Source organism: Spinacia oleracea, chromosome 1 (genome assembly GCF_020520425.1).
Source record: "Spinacia oleracea cultivar Varoflay chromosome 1, BTI_SOV_V1, whole genome shotgun sequence".
NCBI lineage: Eukaryota > Viridiplantae > Streptophyta > Magnoliopsida > Caryophyllales > Amaranthaceae > Spinacia > Spinacia oleracea.
Genome location: NC_079487.1, coordinates 91,236,578 through 91,257,433, shown reverse-complemented (window position 1 = coordinate 91,257,433; position 20,856 = coordinate 91,236,578). Strand labels below are relative to the sequence as shown.

The 20,856-nt window shown below is 35.5% G+C and overlaps 1 protein-coding gene across 3 annotated transcripts; it reads right to left on the bottom strand.

The window, feature by feature from the left end:
* Positions 1-15,552: 15,552 nt before the first annotated feature.
* Positions 15,553-19,858, bottom strand: LOC110776357 (pentatricopeptide repeat-containing protein At3g53170). 3 transcript variants are annotated; one of them, XR_008927369.1, is made up of 4 exons: positions 19,520-19,858; positions 18,985-19,292; positions 17,329-18,549; positions 15,553-16,569 (listed from the first exon to the last, which is right to left on the bottom strand). XR_008927369.1 is itself a non-coding variant. In XM_056836108.1 (3 exons), exons 1-3 carry the CDS (start codon positions 19,524-19,526, stop codon positions 17,458-17,460), a joined length of 1,407 nt encoding a protein of 468 aa, XP_056692086.1. In that variant the 5' UTR covers positions 19,527-19,853; the 3' UTR covers positions 17,057-17,457. The 3 variants fall into 3 exon arrangements, 1 of the variants encoding a protein (XP_056692086.1); XR_008927370.1 differs by having other exon boundaries at positions 15,553-16,595; positions 19,520-19,853; XM_056836108.1 differs by lacking the exon at positions 15,553-16,569 and having other exon boundaries at positions 17,057-18,549; positions 19,520-19,853.
* Between the last annotated feature and the right edge of the window lie 998 nt (positions 19,859-20,856).

Below are 20,856 nucleotides of genomic sequence, written 5' to 3'. Positions count from 1 at the left end.
ATTTAAATCTAGCTTTCAAGGTATGGCGAAACTAACAATGTCACGAAATTTAGGATTCAATGTTTAAACTAAAATAAATAGAAAAATAAACTAAAAGATCTAGGGCAATGGTTCACCATGTTTATAGTTCAAAATCAATCAAATCATCATCAACAATTCAAGTATTCAGAGTATCTAGAGCACAAGTTAATCCTACGGTCGGGTCTTAACGCTCTCAATTCAACATATGCAGTACGGTCGCTAACATACTCAGAATTGCTAGTTGTAGGTAAGCCTCTAAAATTCGATCTTTCGATTCTAAATCTCATTAGCATAATTTAATCAAACAATTGATCAGATTGCAAAGATTAACAATATAAAACCTAATCAACCAAAAATATCAATGAATAATCAAACCATCAACAATAATAAAGATTCATCATATAAACATGGATTCCCAAACCTTAGAAAGGAAACTACTCAATCATGAAATAAATAATGAAAATTAAATCTAACAATGAAAACATAATTAAAAGTAATAAACAAAATAAAGAGATAAAGAAATAATACCTCAAAGATTTACATCAATGGAGTATGAAGAAAAATTAGGGTTCATAAAAGGAGAGAAAAAGAACGTAAAAAGAATTCTAGGAAAATTAAAACCTTAGGAAAATAAAAGCATAAGGGAATACATTAATTCCCTTGAGGTATTTTAGTGTTTCCTAAATTCTAAACAAAAAAGGAAAATAATAATAACGGATATTTCATGAAATGCCCTCGAGTTTTTCCATAATTCACCAAACGCCCATCAAGTTTCAATAATTCATGAAATACCCCTCACAATTCGTACAAATACCCAACATACCCTTACTAATAACGGACCGTTAGTCTGCCGTTAGCCAAGTTTTCAATTCACCCAAATGCCCCTATTCTGAAACTTATTTCACCAAATGCCCCTATTGTGAAACTTTTTTCACCAAATGCCCCAAACTTAAATATAGCTATTTTGATGTTTCAGCGACTAGTTTTTGTGTTTGAAAGGTAGTTGTTGGTCACGGTCGACTATAAAAGCCCCTTTGCTGAATGGTTCTTGTAAGGTAGATGTTATTTTGATTTGCTTTGCTAATTTCATAAGATTTTTGTCATGAGTTTTCTTTCAAAATCATCATCCACACCCAATGAGTCCACATATATATTAGAGTACCTACCAAATTTTGTTATTGTGGTAGGAAATTTGTCATTCGAAGCTCTAATACAACACTCAATCCACAAAGGTTGTACTACAAGTGTGATCCTTGAAACAATCTGAGATGGTGAAAGGGAGTAGTTGAGCAAAAAAACAAGGGACAACAACACGAAGGACAATGCGGGGGAAGCTTAGACGAATGAGAAAGTATTGAAAACAGGCGAAACAGTAAGATGCAAGAAGAATTGAAGCAAATGAAGAAGAAGCTAAAACAACAACAAAAAGTAGTCAAAGTTGTAATACAAATGGGGATATTGATGTTTGTAATTTTACTGTTTGTAATCATGAAGTAAACACAAGTAATGAGAAACAAATTCACATTTCATAAATAATTGATGTTGCATAATCTGCACAAAATACCAAAGTGGAAAGCATTTCTGTTTTTAGCTTCACTTACAAAACATCTTTGCACCAACTACATTTAATGTTATTTTCTACTCAACGAATATGTGCAAGATCAAAACAGATGTGCAAAAAAATACCCCAAAAAGCATTAGCAGCTATCCAGAAGAGCTTGTGGAACACCACTTCAACCTCCATTCCTACCACAATAGCAAAATTTGTTAGGTACCCTAATATATGTGGAATGATTGGGTGTGGAAGATGATTTTGAAAGAAAACTCATGACACAAATCTTATGAAATTAGCAAAGTAAAGTAAAATAACATCTAAAATACAAGAACCATTCAGCAAAGGGGTTTTTATAACCAACCATGACCAAGAACCACTTTTGAAACACAAAAACTAGCCGTCTGAACATCAGAATAGCTATATTTAAATTTGGAGAATTTGGTGAAATAAGTTTCCTAATAGGGGCATTTGGTGAAATAAGTTTCAGAATAGGGGCATTTGGGTGAATTGGAAACTTGGCTAACGGCGGACTAACGGCCCGTTATTAGTAAGGGTATGTTGGGTATTTGTACGAATTGTGAGGGGTATTTTATGAATTATTGAAACTTGATGGGCGTTTGGTGAATTATGGCAAAACTCGAGGGCATTTCATGAAATTTCCGTAATAATAATTACATAAGTTATCATTTAATTGAACGATCACGAGAAACGACGCAACGAACCCGCGTGGAAGTAGCTGGGCGGAGAAACCAGCGGGCCCGCTGGTGGGTCGCTGGTTTTCGCGCCCAAGGGGAAGATTGGGCCATCATTTTGGGCTTCGGGCAAATCGGATAGTCGAGCCATCTTGTTTATGTCATAACTCTTGTTCTACAATGCCTATAAGGACGTGTGACCTGTCGTTGGAAAGCTCTTGAAGTCTACTTTCTAGGCCAATAAAAATCGCCTCATTCCGACATGTAGAACTTGAGATATCATCAAAAGAGTGAACGCTTGTCCGTTTTGATGCTTAGAAAAATAGCATTTAGCAATCGTTATTGATTCAAAATTATCCCTAGAGATATGCAATGATCCTCGAGTCAACATTCCATCCGTTCATCATCCAAATCAACTCATAACACTCCGAAAGCATCCAAATGACCGTAAAATCACCTGAAACATTAAGAAAACACAAACGGAGCGTACTAGAGTACGACAACGATAACTTATGCAAATGTGATCCTAAATGCAACTAAAATGATATAAATGCCTAATAATGCAACCTAAATAAGCCTAAAATACCCTATACAAATATGACTCATCAAATTCCCCCAAGCTAGACTGTTGCTTGTCCCCAAGCAACACTAAACCAAAGATAGAGAAACAAGACGCACATGACTTTCATAAAACCATGGTAAGACCAACCTAACTCTCGAGCAAACAATCAAACAGAGTTATTGAGACAGAAATCTAGCTCGGATACAAATAGAACCACAAAGAATCATGATCCGCAAATGAAACAACCAAGCTTAGCCACAAACTATTCTCAATCAAGCTAGTCGTCGCCGCATACCTTGTAGAATATAAATATATGATGCAACATGGGGTAAGATGACAATAGCAAGAAACGATTTTCATTCAATCACAAAACAAACATGCCGATCAAGAGGTCTTTATAATAAGCTTGTAATGGGGCTAGGTGAAAAGGAAGGGTAGGGTATAATTTGGGAAAACGTGAGAGTAAGGTCCAACTTGGGGAGCAAATGTGTCGGCGTGATAATGCCGCAAATCCAACTCCATCGAACCATGAAACCTAAACAATCAACCAAGTTATAACCAAGGGAAAAACATAATATAATGTCAATGATCTTTCTTCATTCCCCTTTCCTTGCTTTCAAACTACATACAAAAACGAAAAACATATTTTTTTTTATTTTTTTGATTTTTCTGCTTTTTTTTTTCTTTTTCTTTTCTTTTTTTTTTCTACTTTTTTTCTATTTTTTTTTTATGAAAATGAAACAAAATAAGAAATCGAAAGTACATAAATAAATCTAATGCTAACTGTTACAAGCTTGGGTGCCAACGATAATGTACACCATTTCCGAACCACAAATCCCAAACATAGCCTCGAACCACGATCTATTGGCTTGGTGTGCCAATCAATCAACATTAATGAAGCCATTATGAACACCGAAGCTGCCCCAAGCTAGACTCGGGACAAGTAACCAACGGGGCTAATAGGGCTCAATTTTGTGGAGTTAAAACAATAAACGGACAAGGCTACAACATGGGTATGAAAGGCAGGAACTAATGTTTCTAAATTCGTCTGAAGGCTTCCTAAGAGAATGGCCTCTGTCATACACGGCATGCGTGAGTTGCAACTAAACTATTAATGAATCTCAAGCCAAAATCATACGATAACAAGTCACATCAATCACACAAACACATAGTAAGGTGACCTACAAGATAATTGGCTTGCTATTCTTGACACGAGACCAACATCTTACCGCATACCATTCAATTGGTTCACACAATGCCAAGCAGTTATCAATGTATAACATGACCGACTGAATTTCAGAATCATAACAAAGTTCAAAAGAAGCTCAAGAGAGTCAAGTAAAGCCCGAACATAGTTTGAAAGTCAATTGCACAATGCAGGGTATAAAGACATATGAATGCAAAAAATGCAACTAAATTGAACAATAACACTATGAAAGCAGTACATTTTTTTTCGTTGCACGTAAACTCCCACCCCTAATGGATGGTACAAAGCGTACAACACCTAAAAAAACAATAAAACTATACTAGAAAGCAATAAAGATAGATATCCCTCCCCCAAGCTAAAAAAAACACAGTGTCCTCACTGTGAAAATAGCAACAATATAACTCAAACAAGGGAGAGAGATGGAAAATGCTCACTCATGATGAGCCTCGGCTGCCGAGTATGACTTGGTAGGACTGTCGACAATAGAAGCGGTGTGGCCAGAAGCTTCAAATTGGCGACGCAAAGCCAATCTCCATGATGTGGTGGATTTGGGTGAGAGCTAGTTTGTTTAGTTGTTTTCATGATGCAACAACCACAATTTAAAATACTCCAATCAACCAAGACGGTGCATACTTCAAAATCCCATGATCATTCCCAACAAGCAATCCAAGCATTAACAATATTCGCTCAATGCTAATAATCCAAACTCAACAACCAACGAGAGTTAATCATTCTTAACAAATAATCCATATATTATTCACAACCAACAATAACAATTCGAATTCAACAACCAACATTAATATCAAAATTCCCATTTTCTTTTCAAAAATTGATTCAAGTGAATAAAGTGTAGGAATTTTTGAAATTTTAATACTTCTTTGTGTATCACCAAGATCAGAAATTGGTTGCAAACTCACGTGAATTTCGCAAACGGGCCCCAAGACTACTCAATTTGTCAATGTCCACAAATAAAAAAAAACCCAAATTGATTTCAAAAATTAGGGTTTGATATTCATGAACAAAATTATGGTGAAGGTGGCAGATTTGAGGTGTAGAGGAGGAGGGAAGGCGAAGGAAGGTGGGCATGTGAGGCGGTGCGCTGACCACCGCATTGCAGGTGGCCGGCGGCGAGCAGTTGTCTGTTTGTGGCAGACGGCAAATGTGATGGAGAGGGAGGTGCGAAGGGGGCTGGTGGGTCGTTGGTGAGGGAGAAAACGAGGAGGGAGGGGATGGCGCGCTGACCGCCGGTGTTTCTCTGGCAGCCGGTGGTGCTCTGGCGGTGCGGTGGGAGATGGCGGAGGCCGGCGGACGGAAGGTGGTCGCTGGGGTGAAGAGAGGAGGGAGGCGTGTTTGAGTGAGGGGTAACTGAAGGGGGGTGGTGGTGATTCTCCGGCGTAACGTCGGTTTGAAGGTGGTACTGCCGAACTCCGGTGACTGAGGATTGGTGGCGCTGCCGCCAGTGGTTGTGGGAGAGGGACGAGGAAGAATGGGCAGGGAGGTTTGAGGGTGCGCAGGGGTGGTGGCTTGGCTGGAGAATTCTTTTGTATTATTATTTGTTTTTTTTTTTGAATATGGGTGGGCGGGAAATCCAGCGAGGGCGCTGGTTCGCCAGCGGGCAAGGCAGAAGATGCAGTTGCGAGGGGAGAACGGCCAGCGAGCTAGCTGGCTGGTCGCTGGTTTGTGCTTGTGTTGGAGCGAGCTGCAAGCTTGTTGATGCATCAAAATTCTTGGAATTAACTTGATCGTGCACCTACACATCCTTAAAAAAAAAAATCAAGCACCACTAAACTCAAAATTTAGAATCGTTAGTAAAATTAAACACACAAAATAATAAAATAAATAAATACGATTAACGAAAAACTAATCTAAAAATGAAATAAAAATATGAATTCAAGCGAACTCAAAGGGGAAAAAAATCGTTAGTAAAATTAAACGCAAAATAAATAAATAAATAAATAAATAAATAAATAAATATGATTAACGAAAACTAATCAAAAAATAAAATAAAATTATGAATTCAAGTGAACTCAAAGGAAAATATTTTTGTGCTTTTGTTGTTTTTTTTTTCTTTTTTTTTCAATAAATTAAGCAAATAGAAATAAAATACTAAATTAAAATAGAAATAAATGAAGAAAATTGAAATGAGAGAAAGTTAGGAATCGGGTTGCCTCCCGATAAGCGCTCGTTTTAAGTCATTAGCTTGACTCCACTCAAATTGTTAATCAGAAGAATCCAACGCCTTGAGTAATTTATCAAATGCCCCTGCAAACATGTCATTGAGCACTACGTATGGCTTGAGTAAAACCAAATTCATCCTCGCAAATAGGGTATTAGATAAATAAGCAGAAAAAATAAAACCAAAAGAAAAGGAATCCGAAGTAGAAGAAAAATCAAAAGAAAAAGAAAAAGGAGAATATTTACAGCTTCCCTCTAATTGCTCCTCGGGCAATGTAAACGTTTTAGAATGAGCATCAAGGTCGGCAAGGTCAAATGTATCATGGAATGGAGACCTGTTGATAAAGTGCGAAAGACTTAACATGGGGGATGTAGGAAAAAGATCAAGCCTCCGCGAGAACGGAGCATAGGCGGGAGGAGATATAGGCTCAACATTAATGCTATTACCTATAATTCCACCCTCGTGAACAAACTCATCACTAAAATCGTCAACCAAAAGTTTCGCAACCAACAGTTTCTCAACCAACGATTCTACAACCATTAGTGATCCTTCATCCTCCAAAGTCTCCGTTATATCCAACTTTTCCTCATCAGTACCAAAAGTCAAATGATAACCTTCCTCTAATGAACTAACATTCCCAACAAATCCACCATCATCATCATCATCATCATCATCATCATCATCATCATCATTATAAAGGATTTTCATGTCACAATAAGATGGTTCGAGTTGGAAATTTTGCATATCAAATCGAAGGAAAGGGTTGACAGTACTAACATATGACTCGTTATAGGGACAAAGACAAGTATCATGGTCATGACAATGAAAATAAGAACAATAATATGGGGGAGGGGTGTGAGTTTGAGGAATAGAAAAAGAGAAATTTTGCAGAGTAGGTTTAACAAACATTGTCATCTCCCACTCATATGTATCCCTAGCTAATTGCTCAATCAAATCCCAACACTCTTCTGGAGTCTTCTCCACAAATATATAAATACTCATGGAATCCAACACCAATCTTGTATCTTCATTCAATCCCTCATAAATCACCATACAAAGTTCCCATTGTTCAAAAACATGATTTGGACCAAGAAAATCTCCGAGCCTATAATAATACCTCCAAAACACTTCATTCTCGAATTGAGGAAAACAAATAGAAGCCATGTATATTTCAAAAAAAGGGAAATTTTATACACAAACGAAAAAATATATATACAATGTAGCCTCACCAAAAAATAAAAGCTAAAAAGAAAAATAAAACCGTCTCACCGGCAACAGCGCCAAAATTTGATAGGTTGTCGTACACCCGTCAAAAATAAAATCATAACGAAACCTCCTAACAATGTAGTAGGGTAAGCAGGGTCGAATCCACAGAGAGATGGCTATTTAAATCTAGCTTTCAAGGTATGGCGAAACTAACAATGTCACGAAATTTAGGATTCAATGTTTAAACTAAAATAAATAGAAAAATAAACTAAAAGATCTAGGGCAATGGTTCACCATGTTTATAGTTCAAAATCAATCAAAACATCATCAACAATTCAAGTATTCAGAGTATCTAGAGCACGAGTTAATCCTACGGTCGGGTCTTAACGCTCTCAATTCAACATATGCAGTACGGTCGCTAACATACTCAGAATTGCTAGTTGTAGGTAAGCCTCTAAAATTCGATCTTTCGATTCTAAATCTCATTAGCATAATTTAATCAAACAATTGATCAGTGCAAAGATTAACAATATAAAACCTAATCAACCAAAAATATCAATGAATAATCAAACCATCAACAATAATAAAGATTCATCATATAAACATGGATTCCCAAACCCTAGAAAGGAAACTACTCAATCATGAAATAAATAATGAAAATTAAATCTAACAATGAAAACATAATTAAAAGTAATAAACAAAATAAAGAGATAAAGAAATAATACCTCTTTTTTTGGTAGGATAAGATCAATCTTACCTTTGTTGTTTAGAAGTTGCTTGATGCCAACAATACTCTTCATATTTGGTTGAGACTTGGACCCTTTAGGACGTGTGGATCCTTAGTTATTACGGGTAATTAATTTTTATATGTATCTCTTCGCCAAATTTTAAATTTCAATTTTATAAACATAAGATTTCAGCATTATTGATAAAGAATATATTGTTTTTCTTCTTTATTTCGAACAAATAAAAAATACTCCGGATAAATCTGTAGCTAAATACAACCATTAAATATATGGAACATTTTTTAAATTTATAACTCATATATAATCTCATTACCACTCTTTACGGTGTGTGTATGAGAATGAGAAAGAAATTATATAGGATAATAAAGCGATAATGTATAAACTAAGTGTGATTATACAAAGGTAATTAATTTAGTTGGTAAAATATTAAAAAGGTAGTGATTGTTGAGTCGTTACTTAACGCTTACGTAATAGGAGTTAATTTCTTTTACGCTTGGAGAATTCAATCACATTACCACTGCCATTTGATATAGTAGTGATAATGCCGTATCGGTAACCGGTAAGTATGAATTGTGATTTTATGAAACATACCTTATGGTACAAAATCAAAGTGGTAAGTAGGCGACAACGCCAACAAGCAGCAAAGCATATTGAAGTTAGAAGGGTGAAGCAATTCTTCTCACCGAACATGATAATTATAAATAGGAATTTTTTTCCAAAGGATATTTTATGGCACCACCTTGATGAGAAAGGACCTTTAAATAAAAAAGAATATTTTTTTGATAAATTAGGACCTTAAGTTCTGGTACGGAATATGGCTATCAAATTTGATCATTGGTCGGTCACAGATCGAGTACAATTAGATATTGTTTTGTGCTAGATCATTATGCTATGCAGATTAATTGTGTGAAATTTTCTCATATTACTTCATTTATCGGAAGTCAATCATATCAGATCAGTTTTAACCGTCTTAAATTATTTACCAGATATTGATTTGGTATTTTTGACGTTGCCATCCACGTGAAATTCGAGTGTGGTTCAATCTATATATTGAATTGGAGTTTGTATGAAACCGACAGGGCCCATCAAGTTCATCACGAATCATGCATGATCTTTGGTTGTATTAGATGAGAAAAATGTAGACGTTAATTAATACTATTGCATAAATATATCATGATGAACATATGCTTATATTCAAACAACCAAAATTATGAATCATAATTCATAGCTTTTTGCCTTTTTGGAAACATTAGCGTTGAGGGTAAAACCGTAAAAGAGTTGGAGCAATGTAGTATAGACAAATTGCAAAGTTGTTGTGATTGCAAATCCAGCACACGGTCACCACTCACAATCCAAGGATTGTGAATCCATCAATATCGTATCATGTTTAAATCTTATTGGTTGGCTGCTCATTAACCAATACTTCATTGTTTTTTTATAATTATAGCAATTATATTATATTATATTAATATTTTATCATTCATGCTAATGTATAACTTTGATCATTTATACTTCGCATATGTTATGACATATTCTTTGTTATGATTGCGATAAATAACCGTATACTCCTAAGCGTGGTTATAAATTACTCCGTACTACAATATTATGTGGCATTATACGCATAATCCAAAATCAACGTTTAATTTAGCAGTTGAATTTCGTCGTAATGCGAATCCATGTGTAGTGTTATATGTAAACTTTACATTGTAAAGTTAGAGATTCTACCAAAGAGAGGAAATGTTGAGTAGCAAAATCAACCCTTCAAATCTTTAATTAAAAAGGTCAATATTTATGATTAATAATAAGGGAATTGTACAATTGTCATAAAAATTTGTGTGGTTTATTTAGCACTATTTGCACGTGCAAGTATAAAATGAAATGGAGTTGACCCCATTTTCAAGTTGGTCAAAATTGAGACATTGCTTACCTTAGCTTGTGGCGGAGCAAACGCGGGGTCGTGACTTGTGAATCTGACTAAAAACTTGTCCATTGATCGATATATGATGTTGCTCCTTGGTTGTTGCCTTGTTGGTCGTAGACTCTTGTTCTACTTTTAGCACATGATTGTTTCTTCTTTTTTCTTTTTTTTTTAAAAGAGAAATTTAGTACATTATTGCTTCTAATGAAATTAAAGTAACGTATTTCAACTACATTAATTGGCTAAAGTTGCATGATTTTAAAAAAGACTACGGAGTAATTGGCTAAAGTTATAGGATTTTATCTTTCATGCTTTTTGGATTAACAAATCAGTCGAAGTTTACCACAACTATGCATTCAATTCATAGGTAATTATGACTCGCGAACGATTCAATAACATAATTTGTATGATCTTTAATTTATTTATGTGTTACTAGATTAACACCCGTGTAATACACGTTATGTTGAAACATTTTGCTTAGTTTATGCATGTATTTGTAGTATATTCTGTTCTTTAACAGAGAAAGGATTAATGTAACAAGAATTACGAATAACAAAACTACACAATGAAAACTGAAAAGTCATCTTTATCAGATAATAGATTAACGTAACTAATACATTTTGATAAAAGAGCAAAAAAATGGAAAGTAGAAGATCAAAGGATAGTATTGCTAATTCTAATTTTCAATAATAAAGAAGAAATAGAGATGGAGAGTGGTGGTGCAAGATTTATTTTGGAATTTGGAAAGCGTGTAAATTAAATTCTAACCCATCTTAATAATTAATTTAATGCATGCAAAAACATAAATTAATGACATCAATTTTAGATTTTGAAGGGAAAAATTTTCTTGTGAGGCTGCTGTGTGGACGGTAATGACATCAACGGTTATTACTTTAGTAATAGTTATAGATGAGTTGTGCGGTAGGGGTTTTTTTATAAACTACAAAGTAAAGTTTATGTAATGTTGTAAGATAGTTTATAACAAGAGTAACTCCTTCCGTCCCTAAAAAGTTGTCCTAACTATAAAAAATGGACGTTCCTATTTGTTTGTTTCATACCATATTTAGTAACTTTTATCACTTACAACGACTTGTGTCCCCACTACTTAGGGAAGAAAATAAGGCAACTAAACCTTAATAAATTAGGGTGGTGGGGCACATGATGAGAGAGTAAAGAGTAGAGAGTAGAGAGAGCAAACATAAATTAGTCGATTAACTCATGTGCTCAAACTTAATTATCTCCCCACTTAAATATTTGAATTACACTGAAAAAAGACAAAATAAGAACCCATGTGCATTAATTTTGTCTTACCTCTTAAAAAATTACAATTGGGTATTTGAACAATCTTTTAGGAACGGAGAGAGTAATCCGTACATGTTTGGAATTGACAATGTTGAGATAAAATGCAATATACTTGACCAAGTAAGTTTTTTTCACAATTCACGCCAAATCACAGTCTATTTATTTTTTATGTAGGGAGGCCATACAGGGCAAGCTGACAAAAGTGGACACGGGATTTGATCCCAGGTGTTAAAATCTGACTCTTAAAACTTTACCAACTACGCTAATTGACATCCACGCCAAGTTATACTTTATCAAATGAGTTTGTTAAGAATACTAAATATGCCAGTTTGTCTTACGTTGCAGGCAGTGGCGGTGCCAAGATTCCTTGACTAAGGGATCGAAATTTTCAGATAAATATAATAAAATCAATCAACATAATCCAAAAAAAAAAAAATTACATCTAATAACGCTGGTGCATATATGCTATTATAATAACATTAAAAGAAATTACCTTTGAACACACGAAAAGGATATCTTAGCTAGTTTAAAGTCTTCATCTTATACGTAGTATTATCCTATTCAAAATCATAAGTTTCAATAAAGAAACAAATAAATTATAACTCTAAACTAAAATCTAACATTCTATTGTTCAAATTACTAACAAAATAATTCGATTGAACAAATTTGCAAAAAGTAATTACAAATTAAAAATCAAGAAAAGTAGTGGAGAGATTTTATATGTTTTGGTTTTTAAATGTAAAGATTTAAAAAAAAATAACAAAAGAGAAAAAATTGATAATTGGAAATCAAAAAAATAAACATTTTCCATCGACTACCACCAAAGCACCGGATAATTAGTGTTACATTCCGCGTTTACTTTTATTTATCTCTTCATTTTCTGCTATTAACTTGTCAATTTTTCACGAAACTAGTAAGGGTTCAGTTGAACCCACTGAACCCTTACTAGTGCCGCCACTGGTTGCAGGAGGATGAATAATGCACTTCGTAGAAGTTTGGTGGACTACAGATTACTCTTCTTATTAACTGATGAAGTTACTAATAGGTTTGTGCTTACTGTTAGTTAAGAACTTAAGATGAACATAATTTTTTTACAATTATTGTCAAATTACAGTCTATCAAATGAGTTTGTTAAGAATAATTCAACATCTATGTTTGTCTTATGTTGGAAGAGGATGAATTGAATAACGTACTTCATAGAAGTTTAATGGACTACATACTACGTGCGATGATACTACTCTTCTTCTTAAAAATTCTTTTTAAGATGGAACCTTACTAGGTTGGTAATTGGTCAAAATTTCATCCGTTTTTAGATCTGGCATAAGCTTGTGTGGATATTAACATATTAACGAGCACAAATATATTGTATTAATTTAATGGTTAAAATTAAGGATATATATATACATACAGTAAGTCACACATTTGAATGTCCACCCTCTCATATATAATTTATATTGTCTGGTCGTATGACTCATTTACACCCAACCAAAAAAAAACATACGAAGTATTAACGAACACTTAGCACTAGCTATAGCCTATAGGCATATAGTAACTTGAAAGGCCCCCACAATTAGGAGGTTTAGGCCAATTATAATGGAAGCAAATGATTAACAATACCGCTTAATTTGACCCAGTAAAAAAAGTGGAGCAACCTAATTTACTTTACCCAAAAGTCGTTATAATTGTTTCTACTATTAAACCATTAACGTGTGCATTAGGGTGTGGTTAAAACTTACTTATAACTTATTAGTTATTGACCTTGTTCTATTAATCCATTGCTAAGTCTTCCCTTGTCCTTGAAGCTTCAACTGTATGTATGCAATTTTTGTCATTTTAACAACATAATCATCACTTTCTGACTTAGTTTTTTAGATAAGAAAATTATGTCATACCCACTATATATATATATATATTATTAATTAGACGGGTCAATTAGGCCAATTAAGCACTTTTAAATTTTAATGATTAACTTCATTAGAAGTTTCTTTGTTTAAGGATTCATATACTTGGAAAATGTCAAATGCCAAATGTTTATGAAGAATGAATTGAAAGACGGTTTGACAAAAATGTAATTTTTTTTTTTCGTTATGAACTCGTGTGAACGATATAATATACCTTTGAAGCGTAATACTCCATAGTCCGTACTTCATAGCATGTTCTATTAGACTGTTCTAAGTTCTACAAATGTGGATATGAATGTGACCAAACATCAACAAGTATTTCTAGTTTGGACGGAAGAAATTGATTTATGAAAACACTGTTTTTTTTGGGCGAAGGTGGTGGGGTTTTAGGAGCACAAAGGGTGGAGAGATTCATGATGAGAATGCTTTGGCTACATAGAATATAAAAAAAAATGCTTTGGCTACAAATTTAGGGAGTACACATTGTCACTAGGCTTTAAAGTCTAAATTGCTATATTCTTATGTTCTTCTAATTACGTAGTATGTCATAGACTATGGAGTATAATATTACTGGATATGTATAGAATCAAGTTTCAAAATCAAGTTTCAATGAGAACAAAGTCTAAAATGAGAATCAAGAAATAACTTTCAAGGAAGAAATGAATTGATGTTGTTTTAGTAAATTGATAGCAACTCCAATTGTTGCATTGCTTACAATTGGTAAAAGTCTCAAGCTACTAGCTAACAATTGGAGTGACTTAGATAAAAGCTAATTTTCTTGAGAAAAAAACTGCTAAATTGGGATGTGAGTTATAACTAAAATAAAATTAAAATTAAAGGGTTGATCGTAAAAGTGAAATCCATTTAAATATCAATCTAGTTTGGTAAACTAGCTTGTCATTTCGGTTCTTAAATGGCATATTAGCAGATTTAATTACAAAATTAATTTTGCTAAATCAATGTCATTTTGAGTCTTTATGTGACCAACCAGTGGGTATTTATGGTTCCAAACAACCTTATATGACCACCAAATGCATTCTTCCAAGCCGTGTCTCGGAAATCTCCAAAATAGGTCCAAACAGTGTATTTGAGGCAGTTTTGACTTATGACTATTTCGGACTCAATAAGGTTAGTGGCCTAGAATTTTTTCATGGAATTCATGAGGCACCGAGAGACATGGATGATTTTAATCAAATAATTTAACTCTTAGATGATATTTTAGCCGATTTTCTAATAGCGGGTGCTAATCGTTCAAAAAAACCTTGAATTACACCTAGGTACATTTCCCATAATTTTAGGAGTTTCCGAGATCAATTTCCAATAAAATTAAAAATTGGTCCAAAACAGCGTATTAGCCTTCATATTTGGGACAATTAGACTTTTTTGTACCCGTAAAGGTTAGAGGCCCGAATGCTATCCAAGGATCCATGAACTCTATAATAAGATTTCGTGAAGCACAAGGTTGTCCAAAACAATGTAATATAGCTTTCATAAGAAATTTGACAATTAGCTTGTCATTGATATTAAGTCCCTCCGACCCTTAATACTCGCACCACTTTCTTTTTCGGGCCGCCCCTTAATACTTACACTGCTTATATAAATGGAACGTTTTTTACCAATATTATATTATTTCTCACACTTACCTACTAACCCACCCCCTACAAAAAAATCATTAAAAAATTCACACCCCCATTACCCCTTTACACATTTCCCACTAACTATATTAAAAAAATACTCTACTATCAATTATCACACATTAAATTAACAAGTCAATTCAAGTGTCTTAAACTTCGCACCGGTCAAACCGGTGTGAGTATTAAGGGACAGAGGGAGTACAACAAAAACAAAATTTATATAGGGAAAAATCTTTCTCCAATTTCACAAGGTCACACAAACCAATCGGGATTGACGTGAGTGGTTAAAGGTCTCTTGCTCCTTAAGTCTCAGATTCGAGCCTTAGGTATGGAAAAAAAACCTTAGTTATGAGGGATGCTGCCCATCGAGGCACTCATGCATACTCCCGTAGAAGATTAATCCACTCGCCAAAAACGTTGAGAACTCCCTGTAGTAGACCCAATGAGTTAAACTTCTTTGTAAACGATCAATCATCCCTTCAAATTCGTTTATACCCAAAAGAGTCCACTTTAAGCCTCGAGCATTTGTAGGTATTTGAGGCCAAGGCCCATTTTTGGCCTTTTTTGAATCAAGAGCTAACCACCTTTAACACGGGCAATTTCACAATTTTGATAAGACGAAGAAACGATGATAACGAGTAATGAGTAACTGAGCTCTCATGCTTAACTATGACAAGTTCGAAAACATCAGATAATTATGCAGGGGAAACACATTCCTTAATACATACTCAATGAGTGGTAAGGAATAAGAATCGCTTCGAGAACACCAACAGACTATTACAAGCAGCAGATATGATCACTAGCAGACACCTACGCAATCTTGAGTTACATTTCCCAGATTCTTCAGAATTTCAAACCAGCAGCGGTCACAGCTCGGTTTCAGCATCAAGATGAAGTTGTACAAAAGGTACAACCTAGGGAAAAAAAGAAAGGGCTACAACAAAAACTGTCCCATGATGGAACTTCGTAGGTGATCGATCATCCTAAGTTCCTAACCAACAATTACAAGTATCCCAGTTCACGGAGACAAGAGACAAGTCAGGAAATCTGTGAAGCAGCAGCTAAATGAAAAAAAAAAAAACCCAACAATAGACCAATATGGAGTGGAACAACAGAACCAAAAAGACACGAGCAACCATTCCTAGCTAAGTAGCCCGTGATATCAAATTCCATGCAGCTAAGTAGCTCACATAGTTAGGGTCCTTAGGTCTAAAATATGAACATGTGTCAGTTCTGTTGAAAAGTAAAACCATATTGAGCCAATAATGAGCAACAGCAGTAGATTCTCTTCTGGCTAGATAATTATCAACAGTCCACTCCCTTTGAATGAAAGCACAAAATCCCTATAACCACCCCACTAGATGATTAGCTATACATCACTCGATTTGGAATACTTTGTAGTTTTTGAAGGTCTTTCAAGAAAAAGGCGTCTGATTACGCAATGGAAAGACCCTTCCTTGACAGAAAGCAACTCAGCTGCTTCTGCAGAGGGAGCTCTAAAAATTTTGATAGAAAAGCCCATTAACCGTCTGAAATAACCATCCCCAGCTGCAAAGAGATCATCCTTCTGAGCTTGTGCCCCATCAGTATTATGTTTCATGAAGCCACTAGTGAGAGGCTCCCAAACCAGAATCGGATGAGGGATGTGCCTGCAAGGGTCACAATTCTCACAAAACTGAAAAGGCTTCGCACAAAATTCATCATAAAAGAAACTGGGATGACTCATAGGTTTTTGAAAAACCCCAGAGTCCCCGGCTGTGGCAAACATGATCCACCATTTCAGGAAAAGATATTTTGAAATTGAGCATGCAGCATGCTCGTTCTTCATAAATACTAACATTAATCTATTTAGGACAGAACTATGGACTTTCCTGTTTTAAGTGACATCAAGCTACCAATTAATCTCGTCTTTCAATTTCAACGTAACTTTACCACACTCTGAAAAATAGATCTATAAGCACCATTTACTAGATCTTACCTATTATGGAGTTATGTGTTTAAAACCTATTCATTTCTATTACAGATAAAGGACAGCTGAAAAATTGAACAAGGTTTTTTTTCTTTTGTCATATGGTATGCACATATACTCCATATTAAACAAAATAAAGACAGCTCAACGTACTACAAGGACAAAAATGAAAACAGGCAAATGAGAATTATAAGATTCACACAAATACGGAGTAAATCAAAAGACATTAAGCCGTCGAGGGCAGAATCAGCACCATAATAAATCCTTAAAATATTATGGATATTGTAAGTTGGCTATTCTTAAATGTGTCCACACTCCCCCCCCCCCCCCCCCACACACACACACACAACAGTGACAGCACACACGTACAACTGTACAAGCACGCGCACAAAAACACACACACACAAGCCAATAAAGAGATGGGGAAGCGAAGTATTACCATAACCACACCAGCAAGTAGCTACAGCTAGCTGTCACAAAGCCCTCCAATCATTCATTTCTTGCTATGACTGCGGTTAACACAGAGCAGTATCCCAAGGTAGGATTCTAGGAAAAATAAACTAGCAACTTATGTTTGTATGGACAGCATCTTTGCCTCAATTGTTTCTGCAACTTCAGTCATCCCCTTGGCCTTGTATGCTTGCATCATCGTAGCAAAGGTTATATAATCTGGCTGGCAGTTCTTTTCCTTCATTTCCGAGAAAAACTCACTCATTTTATCAACATTTCCTGCCCGTCCATAGGCACTAATGACACAATTAAAGAATGGAGTGTCCAAAACCACATCGGAATTCTCAACTTGCCTAAGAATTGAATCCACTTTGAACAACTTCCCAGTTTTACTATAAGCATTAACAAGTGAGCAATATGTATTGGTATTAGGTTTTATCCCCTGATGCTTCATTTTCAGGAAAAATTCATCCATCTTCTCAATATTACCAGCTCGTCCAAATATATCAATCACAGTATTGAAAGTCACAACAACTGGGGAGAAGAACCTTTTCTCCATGAAGTTCAGAACTGACTCCATTTTCTGATACATGCCTGCCCTCCCATACGACCTGATTAAGATGTTAAAGGTCCTCACATCTGGGCTTATCTCCATTAACTGAAACTCTTCATATGACCTCTCCATCTTCTCTATTTTCCCACAACTCCCATAAGACGAAATGAAAGAGTTCATTGTGAAAACATCGGGATGACAAGTACTACTACCAATCATGTCAGATAATACGTTCTCCATCATTTCAAACAATTCAGCCTTGCCATATCCATCTATTACAGTGTTATATGTAACTGCACTGCATTCTATTCCTAGATATGTCATCTCGGCAAGAATCTGACTTACAAGATCAAGACGGTGGTTCTTAATGGAGCACCTAAGTAGTATTGAGTATGTGTAAACATCAGGTTTACAGTCGTACGCAGATTTCATGTCATCAATGGTTGAAAATGCTAGATCAAAGAGACCACACATTCCATAAGCATTTACCAATGCAGTAAAGACATCAACAGTAGGCTGAAGCCCATCAGACAACAGCACCTCAAAAAGCAAGCCAGCTTGCTCCGCCTTCCTACATTTCCCAAGCAACATCAAAAGCTTTGTGTATGTTTGGCATCTTGGTTCATACCACTGTTGTTTGCGAAGCAGGCCAAATATCTAGGAGAATGTCTTTGTTAGACATGATCCAATAGAAATGATATTTAAGCATTCCATAGAGTATATTAAGATTATTAACCTATCAATAAAACGATGTGGATTCATGAATCTATCACAAAATTTAAATAGCTGTTAATGCACCTAAAAAATCCAACAAAAGAAAAGGAAATCGATCTAGCAATATCCACTAAGCAACCACAATCAAGGAATACTCGTACAATATATAGTTCAATCTTCAGGCTTCAGATACTCTCATTAGATAAATGATGAGTTGATGACTCAATGATAGCAGCAATGGAGCATAAGTTTTACTCGTGCAATGATGTGTTCTCTTTTATCATCCAAAAGGCTAATCTAGTGTTTATTTCTTTATAATAGCAAGATTAGAAATTCACAAATGCAACAAAAAGAGAGGAAAAAAAAACCCCAGCTAACCTTGAGAGCAGACTCCCATTTGGAGTGCTGAATAGCCTCGTCTAAAGCCTCCAAAACAGCTTTTGGCGACAAATTCTTAAACTTTTTAGACTCGGCTTTTCCCTCAATGGCTTTAATTGCTGCCTCGGTCCACAGTATCTTTGATAATTCCTTTTTCTGCCGTTTCTGTAACCCCTTCAACACGGGTACCTCGGTCTTGTTTGCTGCTACACTAAACCTTCTTTTTACTGGCTTTCTTTCATTGGGGCATTTCTTCGAACAGGTGGAAGGCATACACAACGACAACCAGCTGAAATTGAGCAGTGAATCTACAAGTGCAATATCAATCAGAGCTTATAGATGGGTTCAAGAAAACAAGTTTATTTTGGAGAGAAACAGAATTTGACATAGCATTATCAAACATTTTTTGTTTAATATTTGAATACATTTGCAAACTATCTCTAGGACCCCAAACTGCAAATAAAACTCATTATCATACAAATGAAACATAATCAAATCCGGTTGAATCTATAATTAAATTGGGTTTAAGGGATACCTGGCATAATTGGTACTCCCAAAAACTACAAATGTTGGATTGTTTGAAATGAACAAAACTGAATATTCTCATTGGCTTACACTTGTCTAGGTAAAATTCATGTTGAAAGCCACAACAAAAACCTTAAATTGATGAAATGGTTGATGGTAGCAATTTGAGTATTTGCTGGGAGAGGGGAAGCTTGGTGGTGAGTTGGTGACTGGTATGGCGGTAACTGGTACTAGTACGAGGAACGGGCAAAAATATGTTTTTAGCTTTTTATGGTAAAAAGACCAACAAAAACGTGCCACGTGGTCATTTTCCCTACTGGTCGGGTTTAATCAGTTTGGGACTGTAACGAGAAAAACAACCCCGACCGGCGACTGGGTTTTTATCTTAAAAGGCTTGAATTTTATTACCGGTGGTAAAGATGGTTGTGGGGATGGGTCGGGTCATTATTCGGGTTTGAGTCATGGGCCGTGAGCCTGAATCGTGTGGCCCATGCTGAGCCCGTTTGTAACAGGTTGGGTCGGGACAAAAAGTGCAAAAAAGCCGTCTAAGCCCACGTGCTATCGTGTCAGGCCGGGTCGTAGCGCCTAAGCACAATTTTCCTAAATGTAGTGTGATTTGTCGTATCGTGCTTTGACGAGTTGTCGTGCTTTTTCCAAAAAAAAAATGTGGTCCATGTCTGGCCCATGACTTACTCGTGGACCGCGGTAGGCCGTACTTTTTTCATGCTCGTGCCTGACCGAGCATTTTTCGTGTCGGGCCGACACAACCAGACATCTTTATTAGTCAATAGAATATGTAAGGTCCGAAACAATCAAATTTGACAACAAGACGATGTCGAACCAAACTTAATCACTAAAAGAGGTTACTTTCTATTTAACTAGACGATCAGCTAAACATGACTCTCTCTATAGCAAAAAGAAATGCATCAAAGAAAGATGTTTTCATAGGGACATACTCATAAACATCTATCTATACTATATATTAAAAAACGTTTGAAAGAAAGTTTGCGAGACATGTGTCGCTCCGTTTATGAGTTTTTCACTTTATGTAATTGTAGACACTTACTTTTGTCCCCATTCTCGAAAGGGAAGGTTCGATGATGAGAACATTAATCTCCACTTGACAACGCATCTCCTATAAAATAACGAATCTCAAACACCCTTTTCATTTCACCCGAAACCTGCTATTCATGGAAACCTGCTAAAAATAGTAACTGCCGTAATGGGCAGTTGTTAAAAGTGGCAAGTCATAAAAGATAGAAACCTGTCAGAATTAGGTGTTGCACTCCAACATAAATCCTAAATGAGATAGAAGTTGCAAGAGAATCCTATTCCTAATACGATTCG